General features: G+C 35.9%; 3 protein-coding genes across 3 annotated transcripts; 2 read left to right on the top strand and 1 right to left on the bottom strand.

Annotated features, from left to right (window-relative positions):
- Positions 1-3,316: 3,316 nt before the first annotated feature.
- Positions 3,317-4,875, top strand: LOC115632112. Its single transcript, XM_030529105.1, has 3 exons — positions 3,317-3,815; positions 3,876-4,570; positions 4,630-4,875. The coding sequence occupies exons 1-3, from the start codon at positions 3,404-3,406 to the stop codon at positions 4,672-4,674; spliced, it is 1,152 nt and encodes a 383-aa protein (XP_030384965.1). The 5' UTR covers positions 3,317-3,403; the 3' UTR covers positions 4,675-4,875.
- A 1,054-nt stretch (positions 4,876-5,929) lies between these two features.
- On the bottom strand, positions 5,930-6,043 carry LOC115632808. Its single transcript, XM_030530060.1, has one exon. It carries the CDS (start codon positions 6,041-6,043, stop codon positions 5,930-5,932), a length of 114 nt encoding a protein of 37 aa, XP_030385920.1.
- A 6,203-nt stretch (positions 6,044-12,246) lies between these two features.
- Positions 12,247-12,951, top strand: LOC115632853. The gene is made up of 3 exons (XM_030530113.1): positions 12,247-12,355; positions 12,413-12,611; positions 12,679-12,951. The coding sequence occupies exons 1-3, from the start codon at positions 12,311-12,313 to the stop codon at positions 12,900-12,902; spliced, it is 468 nt and encodes a 155-aa protein (XP_030385973.1). The 5' UTR covers positions 12,247-12,310; the 3' UTR covers positions 12,903-12,951.
- The last annotated feature ends 3,930 nt before the right edge of the window (positions 12,952-16,881 follow it).

Below are 16,881 nucleotides of genomic sequence, written 5' to 3'. Positions count from 1 at the left end.
CCGAAGCCCTCACCAGATTGTCGTGATTAGCTGTAAGCACGCCTTCTCATTTCAGCTTTTTAAAGCTGTTCTCTATCAGGAAGATAAGGGGTAGCTTCAATGTATATTGTAGGGACAATCAAAAAAACACCAGCTCTACTTTAAATTAAGAGTGCACGCCCTCTACAAACATTGGTCTGCTGTTTCAGCAAAAAAGCCATAGCATCGTTGCTTTGAAAAAATATTTCCCTTGGCTTGACTCTCCTAAAAATATTTTATAAAAAGAAAGCATTTTCTTTCAGCATCTCAGAGCGTGTTGAGCGATGGTTTAATTTTCAGATGACATTTGCAACTGAGAACAGGACTTAATATAACGATTCCCAGAACATTCTGATTGCTCCCCAGCGAGCTAACAAGTTTTTTAATACTTGTAGTTGTAATTTTCATTGTCACAGCTCCAGGTTATTGACACTGAACTATGGTATAACAATTGTGATCATATACACATATAACATACATATGTATACTTATTCACCCATGGATAATGAGAGACATTGCTTTCTCGAAATCCGCTCAATAACACCCACAAGAACTGCAACAATAGATGCAGGGTGTACTGGCTTATAACTCATAACAATTACACACCGGAAATCTGCTTATACAGTCAGTCAAACGACAATCCGTCAAACCTTAGTTAACAAAGTCAAAAGGATTAAGCCAAAGAGTTCCCAACAACGGAACAGTCAAGAACAAATGCCAATGAATGGAAATGCAGAGAAATGTGTGAAAAGAATGAAAGTCGGAGGCAGCAAGATTGATTAACTGTCAATCAAAAAGCAGCTTGGACAAGCGATGAATTAAATTGAACAGGTTGCTGAATACAATGAGGCTCATCAAATTATTAATGCCTTGGAAAAGTTGTACTTGAAACACTTTCGAGCTGAGAGTGAAAAGATGAGCGATATATTCTCAACTACTGTATGAGTATGCTAAGTAATCTCAATAGTTTGTTCCGTCTGCCAACTGTACCCTACATGTACTATAGGGTACATGCTGATGTTCCATCCATTGATATACTTGTTAGCTATATAGCCCCATAGCTAATGATGCCTCTTCCCATTGAAATCTTCACTACTGTGCTCATTGTCTGGCCGCCACATTAATCATACTTTATATTCTCAGACCAGCTTTGTGCAAACAATGCGAGCTGCAAGTAGAAAAAATAATTAAGTTCGGCTACTCTTTTACTAACAATTTTGAATGCCGCCATCAAATTCAAAATGCCATTAGCATATACTCGTTAATTATGGAATCGTGCCATTAGCAACGAACACACACATCATCTAAAATAAAGAGCCGCCGTGTTACACCGCCGATGTTGTGTGTATTTTTGGATGATCAAACAGCATTATATAATGATCTGAAATTGCTGACTGAAACAAAACCTGCAAACTCATTCAGTTGGCAACGTACGAGTACATACATGCCTGATTCTACGAATCTATAACTTCCTTTACTTCCGCTCTCGGTTCATACCGAGCATTCCTTCGATCCTATTGTCTTTTTGTTTTAGTACGCGCCTGAAGTCAACTTCCAGCAATTGGCGGTCGAGTGTGAATTGCTTTTGAATTGTTTTTGTTCTTTTTGCCAGCTGCGCAGGCGTTTGGTTCTCATTTTCAATCTCGTACTCGTATGTCTCAGTGCTACGTGCCGCTGACTCGTCTGAATTGCTCAGTTTTCAGGTAAATCTCTTGTCAGCTCACCAGTTTTAAGCCGCTTATTGAGGCTGAGGCTAATAGAATTTCGAACACACACACACACGCACAGAGAGAGAGACAATAAACTCGGGCTCGGGTCGTACGTGTCCCTAGTGTATAATTTTACTGGGCCTGTTAATCCGCTTGCTGAAAAATTGCAATCCGCCTGAGCTGCTCGGCTCAAATCGGGTTTCGTGGGTCAGTTTGTTTGTATCTGGCGTGTCAATATAATTGATTAATTGCTTTATTGTTGACGTCTAAAGAAGCGTGTGCAAAGAAAATTGCATAAGATTTGGATTTTGAAATGCTCGCTATGCATCCATGCGAATTTCCTCAAAAATAATGGCCAACTTTACTGGGATTACATGCTAATATGAAAGAGGGATTGATTTGATTTACGCTATGATCAGACAGGCAAATAATTTGTAAACAAATATGTCATGTAACCTAGAGCACGGAAATCTTCTAAATTACAATATTTATTTAAATATTAAATATAATATTGTGGGAATGGGTGATAGTAGGAACACCCCAATCACTAACAATAATTAAGTAGTGACCGAATAGTGATTGAATAGCGAAGTAGTAATAAGTAATCGATAATCGACAATAACGAATAACAGGGAAGTAAGAGGTCAATTGATATTGACCAACCAAAGTAGGAGACCGCTGAGTGAAATTCGAATAAAACGGATTTTGTAAAAGATTGTTATTTGCAATAAACATAAGTAACATCGTTAATTAAAATAAACTGAATTAATCCAACAATACGATTCCTCGTAGAAGCGTATTTTTCTTAGAAAAAGTTCTCCTATTTAGGTTAGGTTGATCCTGTTATCAATGATAACAAATACTGGTGAAAAATTACAAAAAAAAAAAACCAGATTCCTCCTCTCCTAGAATCAACCCTTTATTGTTACAAATAACGATTGAAAATCGTGAGTCCAAGTATATGCCAAGTATATGCCTTAAAATATGCAAAGCATATGAAACCAATTACCCTTTTTTATCAGTCATGGGCTCAAATGCTTGTATTCTTTAGATTGGTATGCAATTTTTCGACTTCGTAGTCTTTCTGCAATCTTAGATGAGCAAGGTGAAATTTTTTATCTTTATTATTTTCTGTGGCAAGGCAGACCAATGAAACGGATAGCTTTAATATTACTTAAATATTCTTGAGCTTAGTAGTTCTTAGCTACATAAACATACATGTGTATTTAGTCGACTTGGCATTAAACGATCCGTAAAAAATCGTTCGACATTAAAATACTACACTAAAACAGATGAGAGAATGCCTATATAAGGACAATTAAACGGTTAAGCCGTTGGACATGTCTAGATGAATTCATCGTGTAGATGGAGAATAAATATAAGTACTATATTGGGTCGAAATGTTTTTCTTCTGCTTTTTCTTCACCCCTTCGATTGCCGAACTTGTCGGAAATAATTCAGTATATTAGTATTCACTCGGATTGATTACATCTCTAAAATATATTATATCGACACAGTATGCGCTTTCAAAGATGTTTAGAAAATAAAAATTCCTGTTTAAATAAATTACATTCCGATCAGTTTATTAACAAAACGAGTTTCATAAAAAATTAGCTACTTTTTTGTTTTAAATTATAACAAAATTGATATAGTTTACTATTTCCGAAGGGATCGTAATGGCTGAACTGAATATCTTGGATCTGGATGACTTGTGTTTGCACTCCACTATGGAGTATTTGGGAGTGAATGATCTCTTCCATCTATCACATACTTGCACGCGATTCCCTGATTTGGCCAAAGAATGTGCAAGGAATTTATGCAAGAATATAAATTGTTGTGTTCTGATGGGAATCTCTCGGATGTACTACAGGCGACAAATTATATTGGGCTCGAAATACTGTAAACAATTGACGATTTATTTAAGTGAATTCCCGATCGGAGACACGAGCATGCTGTTCGATTATGTTGGAAAAATGGATTCGTTAAAGAACTTGATGGTTATGGGTTGCAGCCATTGTGTTTTAATGCAAAACTACTTCTTCTCAGCTCTAAAGCACTTAGAAAGCCTAAGGCGACTCTATGTCTATGGTAAGTACTTGTACTTTGGGATAGTATTAGTAAAAAGATAATTTAGAAATATTTAAACAGACTCATGCGCGCGTTGGCTAGACAACTTATGCCGTTTACGGAATCTTGAGGAAGTTCAGCTGGGTTTCGATGTGGAAGTCAGCGATTTGGTTAAGCTATGCCAGTCGAATACGAATTTGCGGAATTTGTCTATATTCAGATCATGTAAGGGAAATTTGGCGGATCTTGCACCACACTGCCAGAATCTGAAGGAACTATTTTTCTATACAAATGGCGGCTTGTATTGCACTCAGCCGGCACATTTCCCGAAACTAAAGGACTTATCCATGGAAATTTTTCGTGTTGGCAACACCGAAGTAGGAGAACTTGCCAGTTCATTTAGCTCGGATGATTCCTTGGCCTCAGTCATACATTTCGATCAACTTCGTGCTACGAATTTTGAAGAAATAGCTAAAATACCGTCACTGAAGGGCATTAATGTTCATTGTAATCGTGACACTTTGAATTGCCTGGCCACAGTTCCATTACTTGAGATAATAACCATAAGGAACTATGAGGCTGCTTTTCTTCCTTCACTATTGAATATATGCAGAGCTTGTTTACAACTTAAACAACTGTTCCTGTTCGGACCATTCCAAGTTTCGTATGGCTTTTGTGCCAATATCCTTGAAGTACTCAAATCGGTTAGAAATCCCACAGAGCAAAAGCCTTTAGAGGTACAACTATTCTGCCGCATGTCCATGGCCGTGGAAGATGTAAGTATAACCTTATGACCGCTTCCCGAAATATGCAGTAATAGCTTATTTGATTACAGTTGCAGGAATTTACGAATGAATATATGGAGTTAACTCATTTTTAAGCGCCCAGAGCTAAGAAAAACACTGTTTTACATTTAGCTTTCGCCAGAATGAAATGCGAAAGGAGAATTGAATGCTAGTTATGAAGAGAAATACTTTGGAAGTTAAGTCGAAGCTTCTGAATAAATGTAATGTCCTCGATTAAATACTCTAAAAACTATCTTAATGTAATTGACATTAAACATTGTTTTTCCAAACCGTGATTATAGTGTATTAAGTTCTGTTGCTATATTTATAATTTAATGAACTTATTATCATGCATTTTTCTTGAATAGTTTTTAAATACTTTATCATCTCTTTTCAATACAAATTTATGTGTATTTGAATTACTTTTTCAATATCTTCAATATCTGGTTCCAAGCAAATGTGCAATCTTTCCAATTGCGGGCAATAGTTCATCATGATGGGGAAAGTTTTCCATTACAGTTTGTAAATCTTCATAATCTTCAGTGCATAACTCGGTTCCAGGCATATAAAACTGTTCAGATATAGTTTCTCAATTCCTGTCGTCAAGTTATTAAAATATGGACCAGTTCAGAGCTTTTAAATACTTTAGCAGAGTGAAATATCTTAGAGACAAGTTATACAGATCGCCCTCAATTACATATAATTTGGGCAGCGCGTACACAATCCTCCCAATCTGAATACTTTATAGTGACGCAAATCCACATTTTTATGTATGGATGTTTTGCGAACAATATTTCTTCGACCTCTGAGATCATTGATACGGTTTTGTGTCATAAAAAGATAGTTCTACAACTCTCTCACTGTCAAAGAAGTCAACTTCCTTATATCACAAATATGGTAATATAGTTTGGTACAATTGGTAGATGTATTGCAAACGTCTGCATAGTCCGTGTTGTCCATAAATTGTAGGCAATCATCCACGATATGTAACAGCAGTATCGGTGGTGTCCTCGGGCTGCTGATGCGCGACTTCGCCTCGATTCTCTGTTCTTCCTCGTGGTACTCCACAAACAAACGGGCTATTTCGGGATTATAGAACTCTAAAATAACCTCCCTGCCATTGGCAAAGTAACGCAACTTTCGCAGCAATTTCATTTTCCCGAATGCCTCGAAATATGGACGCAGTCTCCTGTACTTTATACACTGGAAGTTCCTCAAACAGATCCTAGCAGTTTCCATTTCGTGTACTTTTGTTGCATTTGTTTGCTTTATTTCAAATAATGGAATTATTTTTAAGAATTGCAAACTAAAGAAATTGTATTTTATTAACGACCTGTGCTGTGTTTCTGTCTAGTCAGTACGTTCAATTAAACTCTCTAACACGTAGATTGTTATAAAGTAGATGAAAATAAATTTAAAGCAACGCATGCTGAAGTTCATGAAAATTATGGAGTCTGTTGACATTTTGGAATTTTGAAAATAATAAAATCAACTTTTTTATTTGCAAGGCAACACAAAATTTCGTTCATTTTTGTTGGTTTCTTATTTAAAATTCAAAATTTTTATCTTTTGAATTGTTTTTTTTTTCTTTGAAAGATGTCGCATAGTAAAATTAGCTGTTTTGTGAACGTAAAGATATGGGAAAATATAAAAGGTAGAGTTAGTTGCTGGAACAATTTTTGGCGTCGCCTTAACTTATTCGTTTTTTTTCCACTACATACAAGTATGTGACGTTTTTGAACGATGGAAACAGAAAGAAAGACGTTTTGAATTAGCAAAGGCAGAAGTTCTTTTTGAACACGATAATAGGCAAAATTAATGACGAAATTGCATTAATTGGACTACGAATTGCTGCCCCCATCAGGTCCAGAAGAGACATTTGGCTATTTCCAAATTTGAAAAAAAAAAAAATGATTGAGATAAGGAGCAGTAATAAACAACAAAAACAAGTAAAAAAAAAACTAAAGTCGGGTGTCCCGACTTTGAAATACTCTGTACATATGTTTACAATAATTATAGAAAATAAAAAAAAATTATATCGATTTCTCCCCTCTCCCCCAAGGGAGGGAAATTCCAAAATACACATTTTCTGCGTATTCACATAAGGTATCTGGGACTTACATTTGGTGTCCATAGGTCTTATAGTCTCCGAGATATAGGCGATAATACGAATGGAAAATCGGGAAAACGCCCATAGGGGGGAAGTGGGGGGGAGGGGGGGTCCAAAAAAAAAACCAACTTGCACAGCGTACACACATAAGGCATCTTTGTGCAAAATTTGGTGTGTCTAGCTCTTATAGTCTCTGAGATCCAGGTGTTCATACGGACAGACGGACAGACAGACAGACAGGGCTAGATCGACTCGTCATGCTGATCAAGAATATATATACTTTGTGGGGTCTGGCACGCCTCCTTCTGCCTGTTACATTTTCAGCTCCCGCAAATCTAATATACTCTTGTACATTTTATGTACAGAGTATAATAAAAGACTATATTAGTCTAATTTTTCGGCTAATTTATAAAAATATCGCTTTATTTATCGGCTGCTCTTGAAATACAAATGGGAACAATTTTAAGTACCAATCTCGAATGAAATAAAAATAATTCGTCTTTGTTTGGCCAAAAGACTTCATAGAAATGTTTATGTGAGTCATTTTCATATGTTGGAGCTTTGCGCAAATAAATTGTAAAATTCTATAACTACGCTACCATTAACATTTTGCAAAATCTTATCAATTTCGGGCATATTTCACACTTCTGATCATAAAAAAAGCGAGCGCAATAAACTATAAAAGCAAGGCGCAAAGTTTTTACACACTACTCGCATGCTCATGGGCTCAAATATTTATATAAATACATATCGTTGCCATATTAAAAGCAAATGATTGTAAATAACAACCCCAAGTACATACGAAAATCGATAGAAAATCTAAGAACGGGAAACACAAAAACAAAACAGCCCCAAAAGCTAAATACTGTGTGTGGGGCTGTGTGTGTGTATGTGTGTTTGTAGTTTCAAATGCGCATACCCTGTCACCAGCTAAATTATAACCAACCATACCGATATGTGCCTCATAAATAGTACACAAGCACACACTCGCATGCTGGCCAAAAATGTACTTCACTGTCGCAGCGATTGAACAGCATTTGGGCTGACAATGACAGAAGTCAACCAGGCAGTCGGCCATCAAATTGTTGGGCTACCCCCCGTTCATATGACACCTCATGAATGTCATTGTATGTGCTTCACTCAAACACAGACATGCACATACTCTCGCACACAAACACACAGATAGTCGATGCTAAGAGAGTGAGTTGGTTGACTGTCTGACTGGCTACTAAATTGTCCCTCGACACAAATTCGAAATCGATAAATGATAAAAATCAACAAAACTTCATGATGATGCTCCTCGCTAGCTCGCTCGCTCGCTCGTTCGTCTGTTCGTCTGTTCATCCGTTCGTTTGTTCGTTCGTCCAGGCATGAAATGTGGATGTGTGTGTCCCATTTAGAAGCTGTGGTGGGCGCGCTTCATGAAGCTTTTATTGTCTGTCTATTTCTAAGCTTTGTACATGGACTCCGACTACAACATAGTACTGTGCCATGCAATCAAAATGTATTGCCATCCTGTTCTGCGGATTAGACGCCATTTTCTATCCGCTCCCCACACTCCCCCTCTCCATCTCTCTCTAGCACTCTCCAGTCTCTCACTCGGCTCGCTTGTGCAGCAAATTTTCGAAAACTTACCAAATTGTTTTCGTTGTTAGGGTTTGCCGGGTGGATTCCAATGCTGATGCTGATATATGAGCCATTGAGTTGGTCTGCGTTCTGGCTGTTGTTGGCTTCTGCTGGTGCTTTTGCCTTTGGCAGCCTCTGTCTATATTCCTGCTTCCTGTCTGTCTAGCTTTGTGTGTGTGTGTGTATGTGATATATATGCATATACGGCTGGTTTTTGTAGGCAGACATTGAATATGCCGTGTTTTTCATTTGCTTGTTGGCTTTTTTCATGTTGCTGTTGTTGTTGCTGCTGATGCTATTGCTTTGCTTGTATGTTACATTAATTTGAATTATTGTTTATGTTTATGGCAAAACAATGTACGTATGCGTTTTTAATGAGCGTGACATTGTTTTTTATGGGCTTTCATGAGATTGTTGTGTATTTTTAAGTTAGTTACAGATGTCAAATAGAAGAAATATAAATTTGATAAAGCTGTATGTTCATTTTAAAGGTGTTTGCTTATCCATATCACTGTTCTGTTGTAATAATTATTAATTATTTACAGCAAAATTCCCCTATCTCATCGATTCTTTTAATATATTGAAATTCTGATATTAAATACGGATGAGAGCACCTGAAGCACCTTTAAAAAGCATAACTTTACTTTTTTACTTTTTTTAAGGTATATTTGAAGATTTTTGAATATACATAAGGATGTTGAAAGGCATTCACAGCTTGTGAAGTTGTGACCGCAGCTTATCTAGAATGAGTTGTTGGATTTTTAAAATGAGCAGAATGTATTAAAATAGCTTTATAACATTCTTGGAATATGACACTAAATATACTAAGTCTTGCTGGTACTACAGATTATATATATTTCTATGAACTTTCACAAAATAAAATACACAAAACTTGCGAATGGAAAGTTAGTCTAACAGTTCAGAAAATTCTTTAATTTTAGCCTAATTTTAAGAAAACTAAAAACAACGTTTAATTTTATTGAAGTTTGTCTTAAAAAGTCAAGTTTGTCAAAAAAATATCAACAGTATTCTTTATTTAAATTTATTCATACACAGAATTGTGTAAATATTTATCTTTGTTACCAAACAGAATTACTCAATTTTTCTTTGACTTTGGTAAGCTCTTAAACATTGAATAAATGTCGTTTTAATATGAAGTACGAATGTTGGCAATTACATGCTTGAATATATTATTGAATAGTTTGAATTACCCTAACGATCTTCTTATTATAATAAATATTTATTAATATTTCCCACTATCAAATAAGCCAGATGATTATGTACATATGTAGTAGACATTACAAATTATGAAAAATGTCTTAGACATTTAAGCCAGCTTTTCTACAGCACACAGCGGGCATATATTTTAAGTACTTATCCTTACCTTGAAAAATGTTTGTCAATATTTGAATCAACATTACATTTGAGAATGTATTAAGGACAAAGTATATAAAAGTCTCTCCCTTTCATGAGTGTATATTTTTCTCAGATTCAAGGCAGACTTTAAAATTTTAAAGATATACTTACTATATATGTATTCAAGACATATCAGTCACGTTTTTCTTCTCTCTCCACTCTGCTTTTATTAAAAGAAGTTCTTCATTAATTTTACCACCAAATATTTAATATTATCATAAATTTATATCATCATTAATAACTGCTTTAGTTAAAAAAAATATAATGGCAACAAACAACTTTTTGGAAAAAAGTCGAGAATTTAGGTAAATTGTGAAGGTTTAGCTAAATAAAGCATTTATCTCAATTACGTGAGCCAATAATACAATCAGAGCAACAACACCTTTACTCAAATACATTTGTCGAATGTGCAACATATTTGATTTCATTAATTTGTTGCAAGTCGAATGTTGTTAATGAGCTCACAGCGGCAGCCCATTAAAAATGCAGCATACACGTAAGTAAGTGTGTGCGTGTTTTTGTGTGCGCGTGTGTATGTGTTTTTGTATTGTATGGCAAGAATTGAGCAACAAGCGCAAAACAAGAAGTTAACATAGAAGGTCATAATATAATCAAGAGCAGACCTGTGGCCAAAGAGCTCAAAGCAGCTCATTAACTTCGCCATGCACAACATACAAAGGAACACACATACGTACATACATGCATACATGAATACACATATATATACATGTAGGCATACACACACATGCATACAGCATTGAGCAGCACTCAGTGAAGCGCAGCCACGCAGGCCACGCCCACACCACGCACAGCCATGCGCAGTCGTTGTTCAAAATGGCTAGCGCGGTGTTCCAATTCCATTTCGTTGCATGGCTATTGCGCAGCTACGCATGTCGCACTCACACAAACAAACAGACGAACTTGATGCGAGTGTTATTATTATTGTTGTTGTTGTTGTTGTTAACAATGCTGCTGCAGTTGGCGCAGCAGAATGTTGGGGCTGCTTGGCTGGCTGGCTTTTTAACGCGCTCGACACGAAAATGAGCATGAAACGTGCGACAAGCGATGGAGTCCATTTTGAGTTTATTGTTTGATGATTTGAACATTTTATACACACACACACACACACACCTATACACGAGTGAATGTGTTTGTGTGAGTGCATGCATGGTAGCTATAGTTGTATGTAAATACGTATTCACGTATGTGTCTGTGTTGCTTTTTGTTCTTGTAATTGCCTGACGCGCACTAGTTACTTGCTTCTGGCCCCTCTTTTTAACATCTTACTCCATTTTTTTAAAGGGCATTTTATGCTTCAAGCTGACTTCCTTGACTTGCACCAGTGGATTAGTTAGCACAACTGTACCTTGTACAACTAGAGCCCTTCTCTGCGCTGTTCAACAGCCATCAATTTATTTAGGTGCAATGCTACAGAGGGGTCGGACCAAAGATTGCACGGTTTTTTTTTTATGTATTTATGGTTGTGTATTTGTTGATTTAAAATTCATGCCATGCTTTGAAGACGTACGTATGTATAGTTGTTTGATTATTTAGTTTATGTCAAAGTTCTTCATACATTTTCAATCACAAAAACGTTTTTTTTTTTAATTTGGTACAAATACTAATATAATAACCATGGTTTATTATTTAATAAAATCATTCAAAAAAATTAGACAGAAAATTAATTTTTAAGGATGATTAAAATTAACATAAAGTTAAAAGCGTGTTCAAAAATTTTGAACTAATACGGAAAGCACTTACACGTAATTGTACAGCAAACACAGCACTACGGTAACTAAATAATTCAACGATCTAAATGCCTTTCTCTGTACTTCTTAATTAGGATTAACTGCTTACAACCGGATCATTATTAATAATTTCACTGCAAATTATCCATTTAAATGTCTTTTTATACTTGCATGACATAATTTCAACACTCTTAGATGTCCTTTTTCGCATCTAATGAACTATATCTTCTTTTTTTTCCGTACCCATCTCCTGACTTTCATTTTGTCTTCGACCTTCATTCATATGCCATTCCGGCTAAATTTATTGCCTTTTGATTGACAATTCAGCAGTGATGGCAATTAATTTGCCATATAATGCATGCGTTACGGTCTCATCAATTTCTATTGTTTAAGCGTTTGTCACCTCGTGCGCTCTCTCGTTTTCGCTACTCTGTACGAGCACAGTTTATCAATTGACCATTTTTATGCCTGACATCCGACAGCAGCTATTGTTATTAATAGGCATTAAGTTTTTAATTATGACTGTCTCCTGTCTGCCTGGGGGTAGTTGGACCTCATGATTTGCATGAAAATTTAACAAAGTAATAGTAAAGTAAAAGCATTCCGGTTGATTTGCGTAACCAATTTGATTGGCAATGGTTATATAAGCAAGTCCGTACAGCTCTGCAGTTCGTTCATTATTTTACAAACAGTTAGCAATATGTTGAAGTGGTAAGAGCAGCATTTCAACATTTTTTAAATCTATATTCATATATATCATATTGCAGTTATTTGTTTGTGCTAATTTACCTGCTGGCGATTATACTAGACATTCATGGCGTTACTGGACACATGATACCAGGAACTTGTCCGAAATTGGATAGCACAATAAAAAGTGTAAACATGAAATTGAGCGCTAAATTTGTTCATCTTCACATTGTTTTCTTTTTTCAGACTACGTTAAAAGGCTCTCTTCTTAGCTATGGCATGTACCTGGATCTTTACAAAATCAACGATACAACAATCAATGTTTGCGAGTTCCAAAACTATCCACCTAAATACCTCAAACGCTCTATAATTATCGCCACCGACAACAAGAACTTCGTCATACACTGGAAATGTAAACCCTCGACTGATAGGAGAAAACACACAAGTAGGTGCCAACAGGAATCAATACAATTGTTAGAATCTCAAAAATAACGTCCTTTAATATTCCACAGGAGCCACATTTATATTTACGCAACCAACATTCTCCGAGCAGGTCGCCAAATATATTGATGAAACGCACGTAAGGCTCGGCCTAAAACCAGCCAATATTGTGAGATTGTGTGAGAGGAATGTAACAATTTTTAAGGACAACAAAACTGAACCGAAAAAAGAACAAGCGCGTGGCTTTAGGCTGCAAAAAAGTGCTGGCTTACTTGATGAAAGCCCAGCTACATAAAAGCAACAAATAGCACAAGATTTTTCTATAAACGAAACTTAACCTAAAATTTACTGGTTTTATACATATATTTGGAGCAATTATAAAGTAGAAGGTTTCATTACCAGTAAGTATGAATAGCGCACAATTAGATTCGCATAATTTCATTAGAACCTCCCACTGACGTAATTAAACTTCTTGACTTATGCAACGGTTGGTTGTTTCCAAATAAAGTGATTCAAATCACAATTTTATGGTTATTATATAGAAAACATTGAATTTTCTTGTGGCGCTGTTTGTTCCCGTACTTCTTACATACAAAAATAGACTTCTTTCATTCAAACGTGCCTAAATAGAGTTATAAATAATAAACTTTGTGTTTCTTTAAGTCTTTTCATATGTATCGAAATGGCAAGCTAAAAGCCTAAAAAAATTAGAAACGTATTATTATTATTGACATTTACTTTTAATTATGAAATTGAATATACGAGCACATATAGTACATATATAAAGGTTCATATATTATGTACCCATAAGATTAACAAAAGGCGTATGTGACCGAACCTTCTAAAACATAAACCTTTTAAGACAAACAATTAAAATACTTTTTTAACCAGTTGCCGGAAAAAATGTATCTTACTATGTTTATTTTATCATATAATTTTTTTTGGCTTGAATTAAGATTGTACAAAACAATGCTATGCAATATTTTTTTCCATGCAGCTGTTTGGAATATTTTGTATAACAAATATTTGGTCTTTCCTTATTAGATTCCTCATTATCTCTTTATTTTTTGGAGATATATGTAATTAGTTCCAATGCTCTGATCTAACTTAGTTTCTAAATATTTTATTTTTAATTTGAATTATCAGCCTTCGTATAAGTATTTAAGAAGTTAAGAATTGAGAGCAAAAACAAATATATATAGTATTTCTTCAAAAACGGTCTTATTATCTTTCAAAATACTCTCCATGAATATCAGTAACAACCAAATATTTCAGCGCTTTATCCCCTCAGCAGATGTTACCTCAAAAGCAAACTTTTTGAGGGCTTCAAAGGATTTTTAAAGCACCGGAAAAGGAAGAGTTTACGATGATTTTTCTTGGATGTATGGGAATAAAAAATATATATAAATATATATAGTAAGAAGGATAAACGTGTGTTAGCCGAGCTCTCATTGTCTTCATGAAGGATGATCCGTTCTTGGCAGTTTGTTTTCTTTAACTCTCCTACAAATGCCTGGGTACTATTAAGAATTGACTGTCCAATGTTCATCCAAATGGGAGACCCATACGGTCGAATGCTATGTTGGTTCGGGCTCTAAACGAATTCTTTTTAAACGCAAAAATATAATTTAAACAAAATTTTAGTTTTAATTTGAATCTTACAACGCCGCCTTTAGCGTTTAAAATGCAGAAGGCACAAATGAATTTAGTAAAGTTCTAAACTTGAAACATAGTATGCTAGCAGTATTGCTTGAATGAAAAACACATAAAACATAGCTAAATAGCCTCGATAAACGACCCAGAGGCCCAACAGGAGAGACGATCAATACAATGAGTAAAATTCACACTGCTGCGAAAAATCTTCAGTCGACATTAAAAGCAACTAATTTATGGCCTTTTAATTTAATGGGCTGGGTTGAGAATTGTCCTTTTGCAGGGCGACATGGTAAGTAACTCAATTTCGGGTGGGTTGCAGTTGCCTTTACTTTTTCAGTCACAAGGCAACTCACACACACACACACAGAGGCATGTATGCATGTCGCTACTGTTACAGTTTCAAGTTCATAATCTATCCACATATGAGGGTTGGTCTTTGCTTGTTGCAAAAAAAAAAAATATATAATAATAGGGGAAATAGAAGCAAGGAAATGAAATAAATTTATACAGCAAATGTTCATTCTTGAACTTATTTTTGGGTGCTTATGTGGAAAATTTTTAATCTATAAATATCTATAAAAATCAATTTTGTGTTCACGAGACAGTGTTGTTCCTTCAATGGCTTTGGGTAAGGCCGGGTATTAGAGTGTGGCAAAAAGCAGAGCAGGCGGATTAATTGCAGATGTTATGATTTTTACTTCTTTTTGCAAATACGAACATTTTTAGAGATTTTTTCCGCACGATTTGCTCTGAAACAGCAAAGTAAGTACATACATGATACGAGTATGGTTGAATGGTTTTTGGGAAGAGAGAAACCGGCCGAGATGGAAATTAAATATTTTTTAGCATTGCAGCGATTTTCATTAAATGATGCAAATTAATCAAACTGTCATAGATCTAGAATAATGAACAAACAAACATTGAGCTGATAACTAATTGCTCTATAGGCAACCAAAACCGATCTGCTGTAGGGGAAACTCTCCATCGTAGTCTTAGGGTTGTCAAAAACACATTTATCACACTTTAAATGGGTCTCATCGCAGGGTCTATCGTTTGCTTGTAATGCGCTATCAAGCTACGCAATTAAAGATCACCAAAGGAAAACGCTTTATGAAGACTCATTGAGCTGCGAAATTAGCAAGGATAATGGCAGCGGTGACAACACACGCATACCAATCTGGTAGGGTCGTGCCAAAGTCAGCTGCGCAATACTTCCGTCTTCCAAAGGGGGTTGGACCTTGACAGCCAAATGCACAATCTCGTTCAGGCAACCGGAAATCGGATCATTGAGTTCAGGTTTTTAGGGCGACTGTTGCTTTGACAATACTCCTGAGTGTGCGCGTCTGCATGTGTGAATGTGTCTGTGTCCATACCGGCTTTTTGACTCTGTTTCTTTTTATTTTTTGATTGATCACCATCACCCAATTAGTGTAAATGCGATTATGTATATGAGTGTGAAGGTACAAACAGTTAAAAATTCCTTATAGGGGAAAGTAGGGAAATGTTGTCAATTGTGTGCTTAGGGTTAGACACTGAGAGAAATAAATGGCATGTATTGTTGTATATTTTTTTGATAGAATTATTTCTTATATGATAAGATGGGGTCTGCCACGCCTCGACAGTAACCTGTTTGATACATTTGGAGCTTTCTAGTACACTTTTTAACCCTAGGAATCGCTTATGGTAAAGGATCAGTTGATCTAGCTGTGTGTTCCATCAGCAGAAAATACACTAGACCAAATGGCATTATTATTTGTTGATCTCTTGTAATCATAGCCTTATTATGGCTCTGAAAAACTGTAAGCCGGTGCAATAACTATATTAACTGACTGAACACCTAATTTGTATGCTCTGCAAAGGGAGATGACAGAATTTTGTACCAACACTTATTTGGATTTTCGGGGCATATGTCTGTTCCTTGCTCAAGATGTGTAAAAATGTGAAATTCCTATACGAGTAGTGAAAAAAATAATATTATATATATCCACGTAAACTATTCCCCTGAAGACAAGTTATTTGGTGTCATTTGAAAACTATACGAAGGAATGAGGTCTGCTTTCTGTTCTGTCAATATCATTTACTTTTTTTTTGTCAGTGTATTATAACCCTCGTGGCAACAATGGTATGGAGTTATTAGTGCACAAATTACTTTTCACTGCCACTGTCAGTCCCTCATCAAAATGTAGCAAAACACTCGGTCGTATGTAGAGTACAATGGATTTTTGCTAAATTAATTTTTCCCAATTGACTTCAAACACAAAAGTCAACCGAGGGGTTGATCGTGCGGGCTCGGCACGCGTTCCATCTCACTCTAACCCAACCAGCAGTCTCTGTCTCTGTCGCACTCTCTTTCTCTATACCCTATCATTAACCGATCATATTTAGTGTAACAAGGTAAGCACATAATTAGGGGTTGCTCTTTATATGATCTGTTGTTCCAGCCTCATAATAACAATAGAGCATTGGCAAGTTTTTAATTTTGTGTGAAATTATGGCACTTTGAATGCTAAGATTGAAACGATGCCCGCAATTAACGCCCGCCAATTGACTGATATTGATACTTTCGAATATATGTATATCTACATATTTGTTTTGGGGCCCCAGGCAAGCTGGCGCCA

This window comes from Scaptodrosophila lebanonensis, unplaced genomic scaffold, assembly GCF_003285725.1.
Source record: "Scaptodrosophila lebanonensis strain 11010-0011.00,11010-0021.00 unplaced genomic scaffold, SlebRS2 tig00001415-arrow-pilon, whole genome shotgun sequence".
Lineage (NCBI taxonomy): Eukaryota > Metazoa > Arthropoda > Insecta > Diptera > Drosophilidae > Scaptodrosophila > Scaptodrosophila lebanonensis.
This window is presented reverse-complemented; position numbering and strand designations above follow the sequence as displayed.

Coding starts and splice junctions, on each gene's coding strand:
- LOC115632112 (XM_030529105.1), top strand. CDS start 3,404: ATGGCTGAACTGAATATCTTGGATCTGGATGACTTGTGTTTGCACTCC. Junction 3,816..3,875: donor AAGGCGACTCTATGTCTATG/GTAAGTACTTGT, acceptor ATATTTAAACAG/ACTCATGCGCGCGTTGGCTA. Junction 4,571..4,629: donor TGTCCATGGCCGTGGAAGAT/GTAAGTATAACC, acceptor ATTTGATTACAG/TTGCAGGAATTTACGAATGA.
- LOC115632808 (XM_030530060.1), bottom strand. CDS start 6,043: ATGTCAACAGACTCCATAATTTTCATGAACTTCAGCATGCGTTGCTTT.
- LOC115632853 (XM_030530113.1), top strand. CDS start 12,311: ATGATACCAGGAACTTGTCCGAAATTGGATAGCACAATAAAAAGT. Junction 12,356..12,412: donor TGGATAGCACAATAAAAAGT/GTAAACATGAAA, acceptor TTCTTTTTTCAG/ACTACGTTAAAAGGCTCTCT. Junction 12,612..12,678: donor TGATAGGAGAAAACACACAA/GTAGGTGCCAAC, acceptor AATATTCCACAG/GAGCCACATTTATATTTACG.